Source organism: Centrocercus urophasianus, unplaced genomic scaffold (genome assembly GCF_019232065.1).
Source record: "Centrocercus urophasianus isolate 14NV4802_14NV808 unplaced genomic scaffold, USGS_Curo_1.0 seq_49, whole genome shotgun sequence".
Classification (NCBI taxonomy): Eukaryota; Metazoa; Chordata; class Aves; order Galliformes; family Phasianidae; genus Centrocercus; species Centrocercus urophasianus.
The window spans coordinates 74,034-88,874 of NW_024885077.1; the positions used below are offsets into that span (position 1 = coordinate 74,034).

Consider the following 14,841-nt stretch of genomic DNA (forward strand, 5'->3'; position numbering starts at 1 on the left):
CATCCCTGGCTGTTCGTCGTAGGGGCTTTTTGGGCTGTGGGATCAGAACCAAGTTTTATTTACTAGCAAGAATCACGTCTGAAGAGCTGCTCTGGGAGGGAGATGAGAACTGCGCTGGGACCCCCACCCCAAAATCTGACAGCAGGACAGAGCGAGGAAGTAGGAGCCCGCCCCTGGCCGCGATGCGGAGGAGGAGGGCGAGAAGGAGGAGGAGGGGGAAGAAGGAGGAGGAGGAGGAGGAGGAGGAGGAGGGAGCCCCGGCTCCGGCACGAGGCCGGGCGGAGCGATGTGCGAGCAGGCGGCGCGGTACTGCCGGGCCGGCGTGCACAGGCTGCTGCGGAAGCCAGCGCCGGCGCTGCGCGGGCTGGACGGGCTGCTGCGCTGGGTCGGGGCCAGGATGAGCGACAAGGGCGTCGCCGACAGGGAGCTGCTCACCTCGGGAGCCTCCGCGCAGAGGAAGGGCACCTCCGTCATCCTCGATGTGAGTGACCCCGAGGTCCCTCGGCTCGGGGTCGGGCATCCCCTTAGCGCGGGTCCTGCAAGCCCACGGGAGTGCACAGGGATTCCTGCAGCCCTCCTGCTGCATCCTGCACCCCCCGACCGGCGTGGCATCGGGGTTATTTCCTGGTCCTGCATTCCCTTGCATGGGTCCTGCATCCGCGACTGGCTGCGGATGGGTGCAGCCCGGTTCCTGCCCTGTCCGCCCCGAGGCAGATAGGAATAAGGTGCAGCTTGATCCTGCATCTCCCGGACCCTATGAGCGTAGGGTATATGAGCCCAGACCCTGCATCCCCTTGCCTGGGCTCTGCACCCCTATTCTGGCTGGATGTGGGGTCCTGCACACTGGGAGCAATTTAAGATTGGGATTATATCCTGGGTCCTGGTTCTTACCCCATGGGCTCGCTGGGGGTGCGGATGCAGCTCAAATGCCCTTTCTGCTCATCCCCCAGGCTGGCTGGGCTCCTGGTCTGAGCATGGGAGTACACCCTGGGTCCTGCATCCCCTTTCCCATGTCCTGCAGCCCCCAGACCACCCATCACCTGAGTGTGGGAATGCACTGTGAGTCCTTAATCCTGGCATCAGCTCAACCTGATGGGGATGCAAGACTTCAAGTCACACAAATCACTTGCAGGAGGGTCCCCATCACTCCCTAAGTTTTGGAGTGCACCCTGACTCCTGCACCCCAATACCTGACAGGATGGCAGTGTGGCACTGCCTGCCTGTGGGTGCATCAAATCCAGGGCTCACTTACCAGGGTCTGGGGAACACACAGTGGTGTGCCTGGTGCCTCCACTTGGGTATTTATAGGCTTCCTGATTAGGGGGATGGTGAGGTTATTTGTGCTTAAATGAATTGGGAGAATGGGATGAAATAACTGGTGTGCAAATGGTGTAATTACACAGATTTTCTGGCTGCAGCATCTAATTATTAAATGTGTGCATCCTCAGCTCTGCTATATGCTAGCTTTAAAAATAAAATGTTGTGAGTGCAAAAATAAGCTCCAGAGGTGCTGGCAGTCATGAAGGATAACTCATGCTCTCTTGGCCCCTTCAGTGTCAGGCAGCCAGAGCTCTCCCAGGCAAGCCCTTGTGTTTTCTAAGCCATTTGTAAGTGCTGGTATGGGCTGGTGAGTGTAACTCATCCAGTATGTGAGCACCACGGGCGGCTAGGCATTCCAGTTCCCTGGATGAAACAACTCAACTGTGTCTATTGGGCAGCCAAAAGCAGAGGAGAGAGCAGAACGCTGATGGCTGGTCATGCCTGGAGAAATCAAAATGAGAAATGAAATACCCTTATGATTTTTTATGTTAAATTTTTCTCTTTTTTTTTTTTTTCCTGCCCTGCTGAAATCTTACACCAGTGTGGGCTTGGGAGTGTATGTGTAACGGGGAGGGGGGGGGGGGGGGCGCAATTACTTGGATACCTAGAGATTCTGAGATTTTTGAGCTAGGGCTGTGTTCCCAGAAAAAACAGTGCCTTATCTGTTCAACTTTACTTTCTTTAAGTGGATTTTTTTATTCTACTTTGAACTGAGAAAATGAGCCCTCAGTTTTTAGAATGGTTCAGCCATTGGGAACTAGGACAGTGCTGAACATGCGGGTCCTCAGCCCATTTCTCCTTCACAATGGGACTGGAGCCCTTTCTTACCCACTGAAAAGAGAAATGGGTTCTGGAAATATAAAGTTTGAGGGTTTGTGGTGGTTTTTTTTTTTTTTTCCTCCTTCTTTAGAACACGCTTCTCACTTTTCTCCAGCTACAATAGAAACTTCTGTGTAAGTTGTGGGTTTACTATAACTGGCACTTCGAGGGCATTGAGAAAGCCAGCCTTAACTGGGAAAATGTGCATTTGGGTTAGTGTTCACGAAAGGTAACAATGATTCCACAGTAATCCTTAGGTATTTCCAATTAGCTCATGCAGCTTCCGTGCTTTGTGTGCATATGGGAAGAGCAGTTCCAGCTCCAAGCACTGTGGCTCCTCAGGGCATACAGGAAGAGCCCTGGCAGATTCTGTGTTTAAATAACATCCTCACGAGTTGAGGTGAGGGCTAAGCTTGCTTTGGTTATGAATTGCTTAAAGTGGCTCTGATGCTAATGACATGGCAGTCACTTCTCCTTATCTGTTCTGGATTTCTTCCGACTCAACATCATCAAAGTGTTTGTTCTGACTCTTCTGGGCCAAGAGGGTGGTAATGGGTCAGTGAGAACTTTCCTGCTCCCTTTGCATCCAAGAAACAAAACCAGGATGTTGTGGGGTGAAAGCAAGGGCTGAGGAAGGAGGTCCACGGGGAGCAGATGTCTTCTGCCACCAGCCTGGCTGCTGTTGCTTCAGGGATAAATCATAACTTAGGGGTGTCTCCGTAATTTCCCTTTATTTTTCTTGTGTCTTTCTAGGTAAAAGTTGAATAATATTGAATAATAGTTCAGCTCAAACTGCTAAAACTGTGGAATGGTGAAAACCTGGTAATGGACTAATGAGGAAGAGATTTAAGTCCTTAGCATTTCTTGAAGCTGCAGCAATGAAACCAGGAGTGAGAGATGATCCTGAGTGGTGGTGGCAGAAGGAACGGGAGATGTGCTCAGTGGTGAGCTCACACAGTGTCAGCTGGTATCACCCAGGGGTTCACCTGGGTGCTTGCATCCCACGGTGAGTCTGCATAGTGCTGCCCTGTCATCAGGAGCCTCAGACTCAGACTGACAGCATCTGGGCTGCTGTAGATAAAAGAAGTCTACCCATAGCTTCTGAGATAAGATTATGGCAATGTTTATATAGAATCATAGACTCATTAAGGTTGGAAAAGACCTCTCAGATCCCCAGGTTCAACCCCTACCCACCCCCACCATGCCTAGTAAACACATCCCTCTGTGCCACATCTCCATGGGTCTTTAACACCTCCACAGATGGTGACTCCATCACCTCGCTGGGCAGAATTCCAGCTACCCCAACCCTGAAGTGATGCATGAGGTTGTTGTGTCTGAAGTGCAGAACCTGGCACTTGGCCTTGTTAAAGCTCATGCAGTTGGCCTTAGCCCATTGATCCAGCCTATCCAGATTCCTGGGCCTTCCTACACTCAGACCAACACTTCCCCCCAACTTGGTGTGAACTGCAAAATTACTGAAGATGTTCTCAATCCCCTTGTCCAAATCATCACTATGGATACTAAGTAGGGCTGACCCCAGCACTGACCCCTGGGGATCACCGCTTGTAACTGCCAGCTGGATGTAACTCCATCCACCACTACTCTCTGGGCCTGGCCATCCAGGCAATTTTTTACCCAGTAAAGACTCTGTCCAAGCCATGGGCTGCAGCTTCTGCAGGAGAACATTGTGGAAGCCAGTGTCAAAGGCTTTACTCAAGTCTAGGCAGACTACATCCGCAGCTTTTCCCTAATCCACCAGGCAGGTCATCTGGTCATAGAAGGAGATCAGATTGTGATCTCTGTCTTCGTCCTGGGCTGCTTGAGATGCCCTTTGTGGGCAGTTTCTGCCTGCAGCCAGGAGGTCAAAATCCCTTTTGCAAAGGAGTTGAAATTGGCACGGTGGTCCTACAAACACCTGTGGTCACAGTGACTTTCTGGTTCAGAGATGATCCACAAGTATCATAAGACTAATAAAAGGGAAAATAGGAGTGGGGTTTTGGAAAAAACTGTATCAGGTGGTATTTGCTGTGTGTGACTGAGTATACGTGCAATACAGAGCTGGGATTATAGGCTCCTCAGATGTGGGAAATGTCTAGACAGGTATTACTCTGTCTGGGAGTACTTCAGTTCTTAGTTACAGACTGCTCTTACTCATGCCCTCACTGTCCATACCACCTCTGATCATGCAAGTGGGAAACACATTGGATGGAAATGCCGAGGACCAGCAGCCATGCTGCCCCGTTGGCTCCTTTTGGGGTGAAGCTGCTGGGAGGGGCACGGCCCCTGGCTTGGCCAACAGTGGCCGCGTGCCTCATGGCTACTCTTTTTGGCCCTAGTTTGAAAACCCCTGAGGAAAGCAATGCCCACGCCTTCATGTCAGATTAAGCTTTTAGTTTGACCTGCTCTGTGTTTTGCTGAGGACTAACTTATCTCTGCCATCCTTGATGGAGCTGCACCCAAGGCTGGCGCTCACGGAACTACCAGCACTTTACACAGAACAGCGTCAACTGCAACCCCTGCCACTCTCTTTCAGCCTTGATTTCTGAGAGCGAGGCAGTAAAAAGCAGAGCAGTAAGAGGAGAGGTGAAAGGCGAGGGCATGGTGTCGGCTGCTCCTCTCTGGGAGGACGTGCTGTGAACCCCGCAGCTCTGCAGCTTTGTAGGGGCACAATGACTGGGACCGCGTTTCCATGCCAACATTGTATTTCCTACTGAAACACCCAGCCAGGCCCTTGCCCTGCGTGGGGAAAGACCATTGCAGGACGGCCTGTAATGATGTAGTCCAAAGCAGTAATATTTCGAGTCATTATTTTCTGTCATTAGCACCAGAAAGAATAACAGAGGTCGTTGGAGAGGAATTTCCTTATGGGAGTTCGTAAAGCCTTGTCTCAGCTCCAGATGAGGACAAACTCCAGATGAGGAAAGCAACAGCACAGGGATGAGGGAACACCGTGAGCAGATCCGCCTGCACTTTGTGTCTCCCTGCATGGTGTTTTGTCACCCGCAGGCTCTCCTCACCCAGGAGGACAGGTCTTGTTTGTCCTCGATTCTGCACTGAGGTCAGCAGGAACACAGAATTCTGGCCCAGCTGCACTCTATTTTAAATCAACATCGTGCTAACCTGCTGAAAGAATAATGAACTCTACAAACCCTGCAATAATTCCTGGGCTTGTTAGGGGAGTGATTGTGTCAATTTAATGAAATTGCCAAGAAAACCTCCCTCAAGTAGCCTCCAGTGTAGCTCTTTCTCATCCAAGAGCTCTGAGAAATCAGAGCTGACTGTTTAAATTTGAAACCATCAATTTTACTTAAAGTTTATTGTTACCACCAACGTTTTGAATTGCTTTCTTCTGTCAAATAATTGCAGTAGCTATTTGAGAGCACCACAGAAAATGTACATTTTAGAGAAAGCCATTGGAACTCTTGAAAGATGTTGCTGGTTCAAGGTACAATAGTGATTATGTGCATCTAACCACCTGGCAAATGGAGCAAGACAGGATGAGAGGTAACGGCCTCAAGTTGCTTCAGAGGAGGTTCAATTTGGGTATTAGGAAGAACTTCTCTAAAAGAGTGGACAGGCAGTAGCACAGCTGCCCAGGGAGGTGGAAGAGTCCCCATCCCTGGAGGTGTTCAGGAGCCATGGGGATGTGGCACAAACTGTGGTTTGAGGGCAGTATTGGAAATAGGTGGAATGTTGGACATGATGATATTAGAAATCCTTTCCAACCTTAAAGATTCTAAGTATGCTGCAGCCAGGGAACTGCATGTACTTCAAGAGTACATCCCATAACACAGGTTAATCTGGCCCGTGCTGTGGGAATCCTCACTGTACAGTTTAGCTTGTTCTTCAGAAGTTTCCCTGATAGCTTTGTAACACGACTGATGAGGAGAAGTTCAGTGCAGTACATTGTGGGCTAGATAATTTCTTTTTACCAGCTGTGAAAATAGCACCCACCCAGGTGGCTGGTGCAGTTTGCTTTAGTTTTACAGTTTAGTGTAAATCCTTATTCCTTGCAGGAGCAACATTTTAGGCAGCACTGGCAAGCCATCACAGAGCAGATCACATCTCCATCAGCCTCCTGATGTTCATTCATGCCATGGTCCCATCTGCCCATGCTAACAGGTGGCTGTATCTTGAATAGCTTTCTTTTCTGGTGTCCTGTTTTATCATTTTCCTAGGCAAAATTGTAGCAATCCAATTAAGAACTTGCTCACCGACAGCAATGCTAAGCAGCTTGGCCCTATAAAATAAATCAAGGACATGGGTCGTCCAAGTCAGGAATACAGTCATTTCCATGAGCGTGGTGCTCATGGCTGAGTGATGTGTGCAGAAATCCTGGGGCTGCCTGATGTCCCACTGGCCCACTAATTCTTCCATCCCATGGAAAACAATGCCTGCTCCTTCAAAACCCATATCCTCATGGTCCATGAGCCTGCAGACGTAGGATTTCCCTCCACACTTCTGGTTGTTCTCAGAAATGGTCAGCCCAAGAAGTGTGGTGGCAAGCTCTAAATCTTGCAGGGCTTCTATGGCTCCTGAAGTTTGGGATGTGGCTGTTTGCGCCATTCGTATGAAGCAGAAAGTGCTTGCTTCTGCCCAAGAAAGAGCCCAAGAAAGAGCAGCTTCGACTTAGCCCTGAGCAGCCTAGGAAGCAGTTCCAGCAGAATGATTAATGTTGCTTAATTAAACTGTATGCATTTAAATAGCATATTCTGCAATGCAATTTGTCTCTTGGGTTTCTTGTGTGCAGCAGTTTCTTCTCTGACTTTTTTTTTTTTCCCTGTAATGATTTTATGACCCAGAAAAGATTGCATTTTTCTGGCTCTCTGATCTGTCCTGGTGCTTTTATTCCCTCTGCAGGGAAATGCCTTTGAACAGCCAAAATCTCTGCTCTGGCTCAAATTAATAGAGTCAGATATGAAGAGGTGATGATAATGTTGTCTCTTTTTCTGTCCAGTTTATGAGCATCTTAATTTTTCAGTAATTTATGGCCAAACCTGTGCTAACAGCCATTCCTGGCAGCAGCCTGTAAGATTTCAGCCCTTGCACAAGGGTTCTGCTATTAATTGCAGTGTGCTAAAAGACTCTTCCTACCACCAGACCCTTTGGTTACTTCCAAAGCCAAAGCACTGATGCTTCCCAGGGAATACTTGCCCTTTGCACTGGAGCAGGAGCTGGGATTGGGTGGGGGAAGCATATGGATGTTTGGAGGGTGCAACCAAACTCCTGAGTAATCCTTCTTTCTCTCTCTCTTTCAATTCCAGATTTTTAGAAGAGCTGACAAAAATGGTAAGTCTGGACATGCATGTCTCACCATTTAGTCACTGAACTTTTGTCAGCATTGCTGTTCTTTTTCCCAGGTGGTAACTGTTTAAATGCCATCCGTCTTGCTGGGACTGACACTGGTGGTGTTTAAGCGTTGGAATAGGTTTTGTCGTTTCTTTGGCTGAGGTATTCTTAGGGCAGATGTGATACCCGTGTGCAAGTCTGCACCGCAATACCTGCCAAATTTGGGGCAATTTTAAAAGTCTCAAAATAACAAGCATATTTTTGTTAACCTCAGTCAAGTGATAAATGAAGGACCAGTTCTTTGTCATCTTGGAACAGCTTTGCAAAATAAATCTGCACTGTGAATATCTGTAGCCTGGTTCTGGATGGACCGGGCACACACATCAGAGAAAAGACCACTAAGACCGTTAAGCCCAACCCCAGCCCAGCCCCACCGTGCCCACATCCCTCAGTGCCACATCCCCACAGCTCTGGACACCTCCAGGGACAGTGACTTCCTTATCTGCCTGGGCAGCTGTGCCACAGCCTCACTGCTCTTTGAGAGAAGAATTTTCTCCTAATATCCAATGTGAACATGTCCAGCACCACAGTGCTCCCCTGGATGCTCTCTGACCATCAGATAGGGGTGTTTGCATGGCTTAGAAGTAGAGAGTCTAGGTCACAAAGTATTAAATTATTGTGAATCTCCTGTGACATATTTGCCTGCAAAAATTTGAAAAAAAAATTACAAATCTGGGTGCAGGTTGCTGTGGTGTTGTCATGTTTGCAGAGCCCTGTCCTGCTGGTGCACATCTGTGTTCCCAGCAGACTTGGGTGCTCAGTTGTGCTGCTGAGTTGATTTCCACCTGTTTCCAACTTGCTAAATGACTGAGTCTCCAGCTGAAATTGTCATATGCAAGTTCCCATGCTACTCCTTCCACTATATGCTTAAGGAGGTGTCCTATTTAAACTGCAAATCCCTACAGCCAAGAGTTGTTACATGTGGAATTCTTTCCAGCTTCTTGATTGCTTCCAGCCCCATGAAGCAGTGTGTGTGGTGTGAACACAGCACGCCCAGTTCTGGTGTAGTAACTGCAGAGCACGGCCATGGGGATTGCAGAGCTTCTCCCTCTCCTTTCTTCCAAAGCTCCTCACATTAAATTATTAATTCATGTACAATAGAATTAGATGCCATAGCATGTTATCCTAGAAACATTTGAGTGTCTAGGGACTCCTGCAGGCCATCCAGACCAACTCCCCTGTAGAAAGGGGTTTCTACATTTCCTACCATGCTGAGGTTCCTGCCTGCAGGTGATTCCGCTCAGTGCCTAAGCTGTGTGCTGAGGTGCTTAAGGTAAAGTAACGGAGCAGCTCTTACTCATCGAAGGATGCCTTGGTCTCTGTGACCAGTTTGAGTTGCCCCCAGCCTCTTCCCTATTGACAACAGCTACATTTATGACCATCTATATGAGCAACAGACTGGGTAGCACATCTTGATGTGACGAATGCGTTGGAGATGTCTGGAGAAACTGGTAAATAGTCTGCGAAAAGGGCAAAGGGCTGGGCCATGACCTGACAGTGAATAATTCAGCTACCTCCAGACATGCTTTGAGGGGCATGGCTGTCAGTCACTCAGAATGATCTTTTCCTTCCATGTAGGAGTGTTTTTCCTTCTTTGCTAATAAACCCACCTACTGCCATGTAATTCCTTCGGCCCTGGAAAACAATACTTAATCATTTAATTGGCGTGTGGAAGGAAAATGGAAGCATCTTGCTGTGGGCTCACGGAGCAGAGCTGTTCATCATCTGGGTTATCTAACACGTACTTTGCTACTCTTCCAAAAGCTGTTAATCAATGACAAGATAAATAGCCCAGCATTCAAATTAATGGCAGCATTCAGATTAAGATGCTTTGATTTTAATAGAACAGCCTAATTTCAATGATTGGTTATAAAAATGTTGCTTGATGGAAACAGAACAAGTATTTCAAAATCTCCAGTCCCTGCAGCTGTGGTCTCCCATGGCTGGGCATCTTGATAGCACCGTGCTATCAATGCAAGATGCTGCCATTAGCTGCTGCAATGTGAGCAGCTGGCCGGAGAGCTGACCGGGCACTTTGCTGCAAATAACACCAGGCTGTGTCACCTTCAGCAAATAAATCCTGCTCCCAGGATCTCAGGGAAGCGCCTTTTCCTCAGAGTATGCAATCAGTTCTGCTCAGAGCATATTCTGCGTGTAATTTGGTAAAGCTGATGCAATGGATCATCAAGTCATTTTCTAAAGGACATCCTTCCCTGTTTTGTATCTATTTTCTTTATAATTATCTGTAACCACTGTCTTGGAAAATGGCTCAGATACTAACCCTGCTAAGGGATAGGGCAGCACGAGTGTGGCTGAAAATGACAGTGGCATTCTAGGGACACAACTGTATCACCCCATTAATTCACTGCAGTGACAGGAAAGGTTTCTGTCTGCTCTTGGTTGTAGACATGATTAGAAATGATCCACTGGAGTGTACTCAGATGTGTGTTTGAAGACATGGATGGGAACAAAGCCATTCAGTGTGTGCTCTCTTGAACATCTTCAGCTATTCTTGGAGATGAAATACAAAGAAATTTGAATGTAAAATTTTTAAAAAATTCATCGGTTGTACTTAGAGGAAGGTGTCAGACTTCTGTTGACCTGACCTTCAGCTCAGAGCCTGCTGAGGATGTAGCAGAGCTGTAAAGAAAGAGCTGGAGCACAGCAGCAGCAGGTGGATGGAAAAGGTTCCTTGATTAAGAACCTCTGGCAGAGTGATGCCCATTCCCATCCCAGGAGACTCATTCTTTAAATAGTTGCCCACAGCTATCTGCTAGAGGCACTTAGGAGCTCCTTAAAGGAGATTTATGCCTTTAATACCTTTATTTATAAAGCATATCCCAGTGTGGTGAGTTTGTGCTACAAATGATGGGGGCATGTCTGCTGCTCACAAACAGGGAACATAAACAGCTTTGGACACCAGAGTGACCATGGAGCCCTGTCAGCTTGCAGCAGGATGGTGCCAGCTCCTCTTAGAGCTCCTCCTCCCACCTGTAACCAGCAGCGCTGCTCTGATAATGGCTTCCTAATGTGCCAGTAATACCCCATGCCAATGCTGTCCCCTGGATCCGTAGAACTGAGATATGTCATAATGTCACCTTAGAGGAGGGATTCTGGGTTAGGAGAATAGGACGAACTTAGCACTGCACTTCCCCTGCCCTATCACTGCGTGTGCCAAGTACCCCATACCGTTTGCTTGATGCCCTGCAGCGGGTGCAGTTGTTCTTTAGTCCTTTCTTTATTCTGGAAACCTAAGAGGATTGCTCACCCTGCATGGACCTATCTATCTCTTTTCATGGCATCTCACTTCTGGGAAAAAATGTTTTTTTCTGGAGTTGTTTGGATTTTTAAAATAGCAAGCATCAATTATTAATTGCCTTCTTAATTTATTGAAACATTTTTAGAAGGCAACTTAGTTGGAATTTGGCATGGTAATTTTCCTCATAGTTATTAAAGGACTTGGAGTACTTGTCGTGAGGTAGTAACACGACATAGGGTTCTTGTGCCAGGAATATTGCTTTATTGCTGTGATGATCATGATCATGGTGTGTATCCGTCTCTGCGCTTATTCTTCTAAGCAAGCCTTTTAATATTCTAACACACGTATTCAGTAAATTTCCACTGATCCATTGTCTAGAAAGCAAGCAAATTCCATAACAAGTCTTAAAATCAGCAGAGAGTTTATCTTATGCCCAGGTACAGAACACCCCTGTTTATTCAGACCTTCTGTCTCCTTTCCAGAGCCTCATTATCAGTGAGTTGACATTCGATGAGGTTGAGCTGACCTCTCCATCTCCCACAAGTACTTATCTCCCCATCCTCCCCATCAACTTGAGACTCTTTTAGGGAATGCATTTATGCAGAATTGGAATGGTGGTGACCAGCTGGGATCTCAATAATACAACACTGAACACCTCGTGGCTTTGACTTTGGTTGCTTTTATCACATCTTAAGAAGATTCCAGGCCAGAGCTGCAACACTCCATATTACATATCAGGATAGAAAACCATCTACAGCTAATAACCCTCCAAATGCACACAGCTCTTCTTGCACAGCCACAACTGTGTGCCTGTTTTGCAATCTGTGCTCTTATTATGAGCTCTCAGAGCACTGTGGTCCCTGCTCCTAATGAGTTACTCATCAAAAACCACTTAGCTTCCAGGTCAGGGTAATTACCTGCTGCTTGACTACCGCTCCTCACGCCCAGGGAAAACCTTGAGCTATTCATATCTCACTGGTGCATCCAAATTAATTCATTAGTTCTAAGTAAGAATATTTATAATTCTTGCGTAATAAAAAACAGTATTAGAAGCCACCCACATTCAAGTGGAAAAATGCAGTGATGAATTAAGTTTTTAAAGTATGGCTAAAACTGTTGGGTACTTCCATGACCTGGCAACCAGCCTGAATTTATTTTTCTTGCTTAAAAACAAATCATAACAATCAACATCTTGCATTTTGATTGTCAAAATTTCATGTTGCAAACAAGAAGCACCTTGTAAAACTACATAACGATGTTTTTTTGCAAGAGGAAGTTTTGATCTGCTTTCAGTTATTCAGACTTCTGTGTAAAGTATAAGTTTCCTAGCTCTCTCCGTTGTACATTTAGTTATCTTTCCAAGTCCTTGCTGAGTTCATCACATGTGGCTTTGAAGAGATGACATCTGTTTAAATCAGGACATGCTGTTCCCAAAGTGATAAACAAACCTATCAACCAGATGAATTTTGAGCTAATGCAAAAATTATGAAAGCTGTTTTCTGGCCTTCCCTACAAGCTGTCACTAGATGTGTCCTGTACTTCTGCCCACCCTTTAAACCCTTGAAATTGGTGTACTGAATCAGGATTTAATTTCTGCCATTGACCAGCCTCGTGACGGTAACTTCCCAACATTTGTGCCACCAAGCCCTTCCAGGGATGCTTTTTTCTTTTGGCACAGCTATGAGGATATTTAGTGCCCACTGTGTTGCAGCAGTAAAGAGCTGAAGTAATTTTTGGACTCATTTGTCTTTTCTCATCATTAGCAGACGTATATTAGAATCAAGGTTTTTTTACTTTTTGAGCTGGGCCACCTTCATTCTGCCAGGTGGACGGCCCTTACCCTGGGTACGTAGGGTCAGGACTACAGGCTGCATTAAGCACTGCATCTCCCTGCACTGTGTGCTGACACTTACACACCAGTTTAGCTTTTACCAGGGCCCGTGTGTCATTTATCTGGTGCAAAGTTGGATGCAGCCCAGAAACTCTCCTATGAGTTCAAGCCACTGGTATGGTCAGCATATGGGATTAATTTCCACAACTGTTCATTTCCTGCCTATTTCTGCATAGCAAAGTTTTACTGCCCGTCTCTCCCTAAAATTGTTACTCCTGACCTGCACCTAAAGCTTATCCCTGCCAAGATGAAAACAGAAAGTACCATGAAAGCTTGTGAAGCAGACATTGCTCTATTTGAGTAGGGCGCCTGGCCTTCCAGGCACTGTCTTGTTGATACTTCGGTTAATACCTGACAGCCTGAGTGCCCAATTGGTGCCATGCAGAATGCCCATCCTCATTACTCAAGTTATGAATCAGCTGAGAGCAGTGGATGCGTGCTGCTAATTCCCAGGCAGGCTTAATGGGAGATTGCTAAGAGAATTTGGCAGTGGCTTCTTCTGAACTTTCACCCACTGAGCACATCTTTTAAGGAACGAGCCTCACGATGAAGCCCACTTCCCCAGACACCCCTAAGCACACCTGTAAAATGGGGACGGAGGGGTCTGGCCTGGCTTCTGTTTGGGAGCATTCCGTCAGTGCCCAAGCACCAACCCAGCCTCCTTTGATGCTTCTAACGCACAAAAACACACAAATAGAGACCAATAGCAGCACTTGGGTCAAAGGCATCGAGGACACGGAGCAGGGGTTGCTGCTTCTGCCTGGCCTATTTTGGATTATTTGATCCAGTCTGCTTTCAGGCACTCCAATTAAGGTTTGAAACCCAGGGACAACAATCTTTATTCTCTTCTCTCCTTGTGCTGGGAGATGTGGGCTTTCTTCTGTTACCCTCATTATATACCTCAGGCTGAAAAGAAAATGGTTCTACGGTTTACTGGCTGTGTTACAGATTGTGAAGGGTGGGGATGAGGGATCGTGGTTTCACAAGGAGGCTATGAAAAGCTGTTCAATTAGTCAGGGGGACTTTCAAAAGAAAATTTTTTTCTGGAGCCAAAATTGAGAAATTTAATTGGACACCGCATAGCAAATGTGTCTACTCAGCATGATGACAGCCAGCAAAGGGCACTGTGAGACATTTACAGAGCTCCTTGAGATCTCTGGCAAAAAAAAGCATGGGCTCTGTCATCAAAAGTGGTGGGTTTTGCACTGGTTTTGGTGGATCACGGACATCCCTGGATGCTCCCAGCTGGCCTGGAGACCTGCAGCTGCAGCTGTCCTAATGTTTGCTATATTCATGCATTTCCTTTGCAAATAGGTCTGCATCTATGCACAGCTGTCCTGACATCTCTCCCCATTGGGTTGGTGATATGAGCCCCTCCCTGCTGCAGGAGGAGGGCATCCACATGGGAATCTCCTCTACTTGGAAATGGCAGCAGAGGCAGGGTGAGGGCTGTGATGGACGTTGGCAGCTCAGACATCTTGGGCACTGTTCCATCCATCTCATTACTGTCTCACGTTGCTGTATCAGAAAACTTTCAAGGTAGATCTAACAAATCAATATCCCCCCTGCTAAATTTCTCATAAGTTTTTTTTGTTTGTTTTGTTTTTTAGGTTTTTTTTTTGGTTGGTTGGTTTTAGCAGGGATGAAATTTTAAAATGTGTGGAAAGGACTTTTCTAACATGGATGGCTATAGTGTTTAGGCAAATGGGGGGTCTGGGTGACTCAACTGATACATTGGCATGCCCAGCACACGCTGCCAAGGAGGGGCTGGATGGCTCTCAGGGCTGAGCTACAAGGGTACATTTGTATTTGTTGTGATTCAGCCAAATGCTGCCAAGCCTGGGGCCACTTTGGGTAATTTAGAATCACAGAATCATAGAATTGTTAAGGTTGGAAAAGGCATCTAAGATCATTTGGTCCAAGCGCGCACCTATCACCATTGTTGCCCACTGAACCATGATCCTTAGTGCTGCATCTCATGCCCTCTGCTCACGTCCCTCAGTGCCACATCCCCACGGCTCTGGAACACCTCCAGGGATGGGGACTTCCCCCTCCCCCCCCCTCCTCTGGGCAGGTGTGCCACTGCATTACTGCTCTGTGGGAGAAGAAATTGTTCCTCATGTCCAACCTGAACCTCTCCTGGAGAAACTTGAAGCCATCACTTCTTGTCCCATCACTGTTACCTGGGAGCAGAGGCTGACCC

At 47.0% G+C, this 14,841-nt stretch overlaps 1 protein-coding gene across 2 annotated transcripts in view; it reads left to right on the plus strand.

Moving 5' to 3' along the window:
• Positions 1-286: 286 nt before the first annotated feature.
• The window catches only part of NECAB2 (N-terminal EF-hand calcium binding protein 2), a 53,876-nt gene continuing 39,321 nt past the window's right edge, over positions 287-14,841 (plus strand). For both annotated transcript variants that reach the window (XM_042834721.1, XM_042834722.1), the window contains exons 1-2: positions 287-481; positions 7,404-7,428. In XM_042834721.1, coding sequence (XP_042690655.1) covers positions 287-481; positions 7,404-7,428 — 220 coding nt within the window. The remainder of the gene's footprint in view (positions 482-7,403; positions 7,429-14,841) is intronic.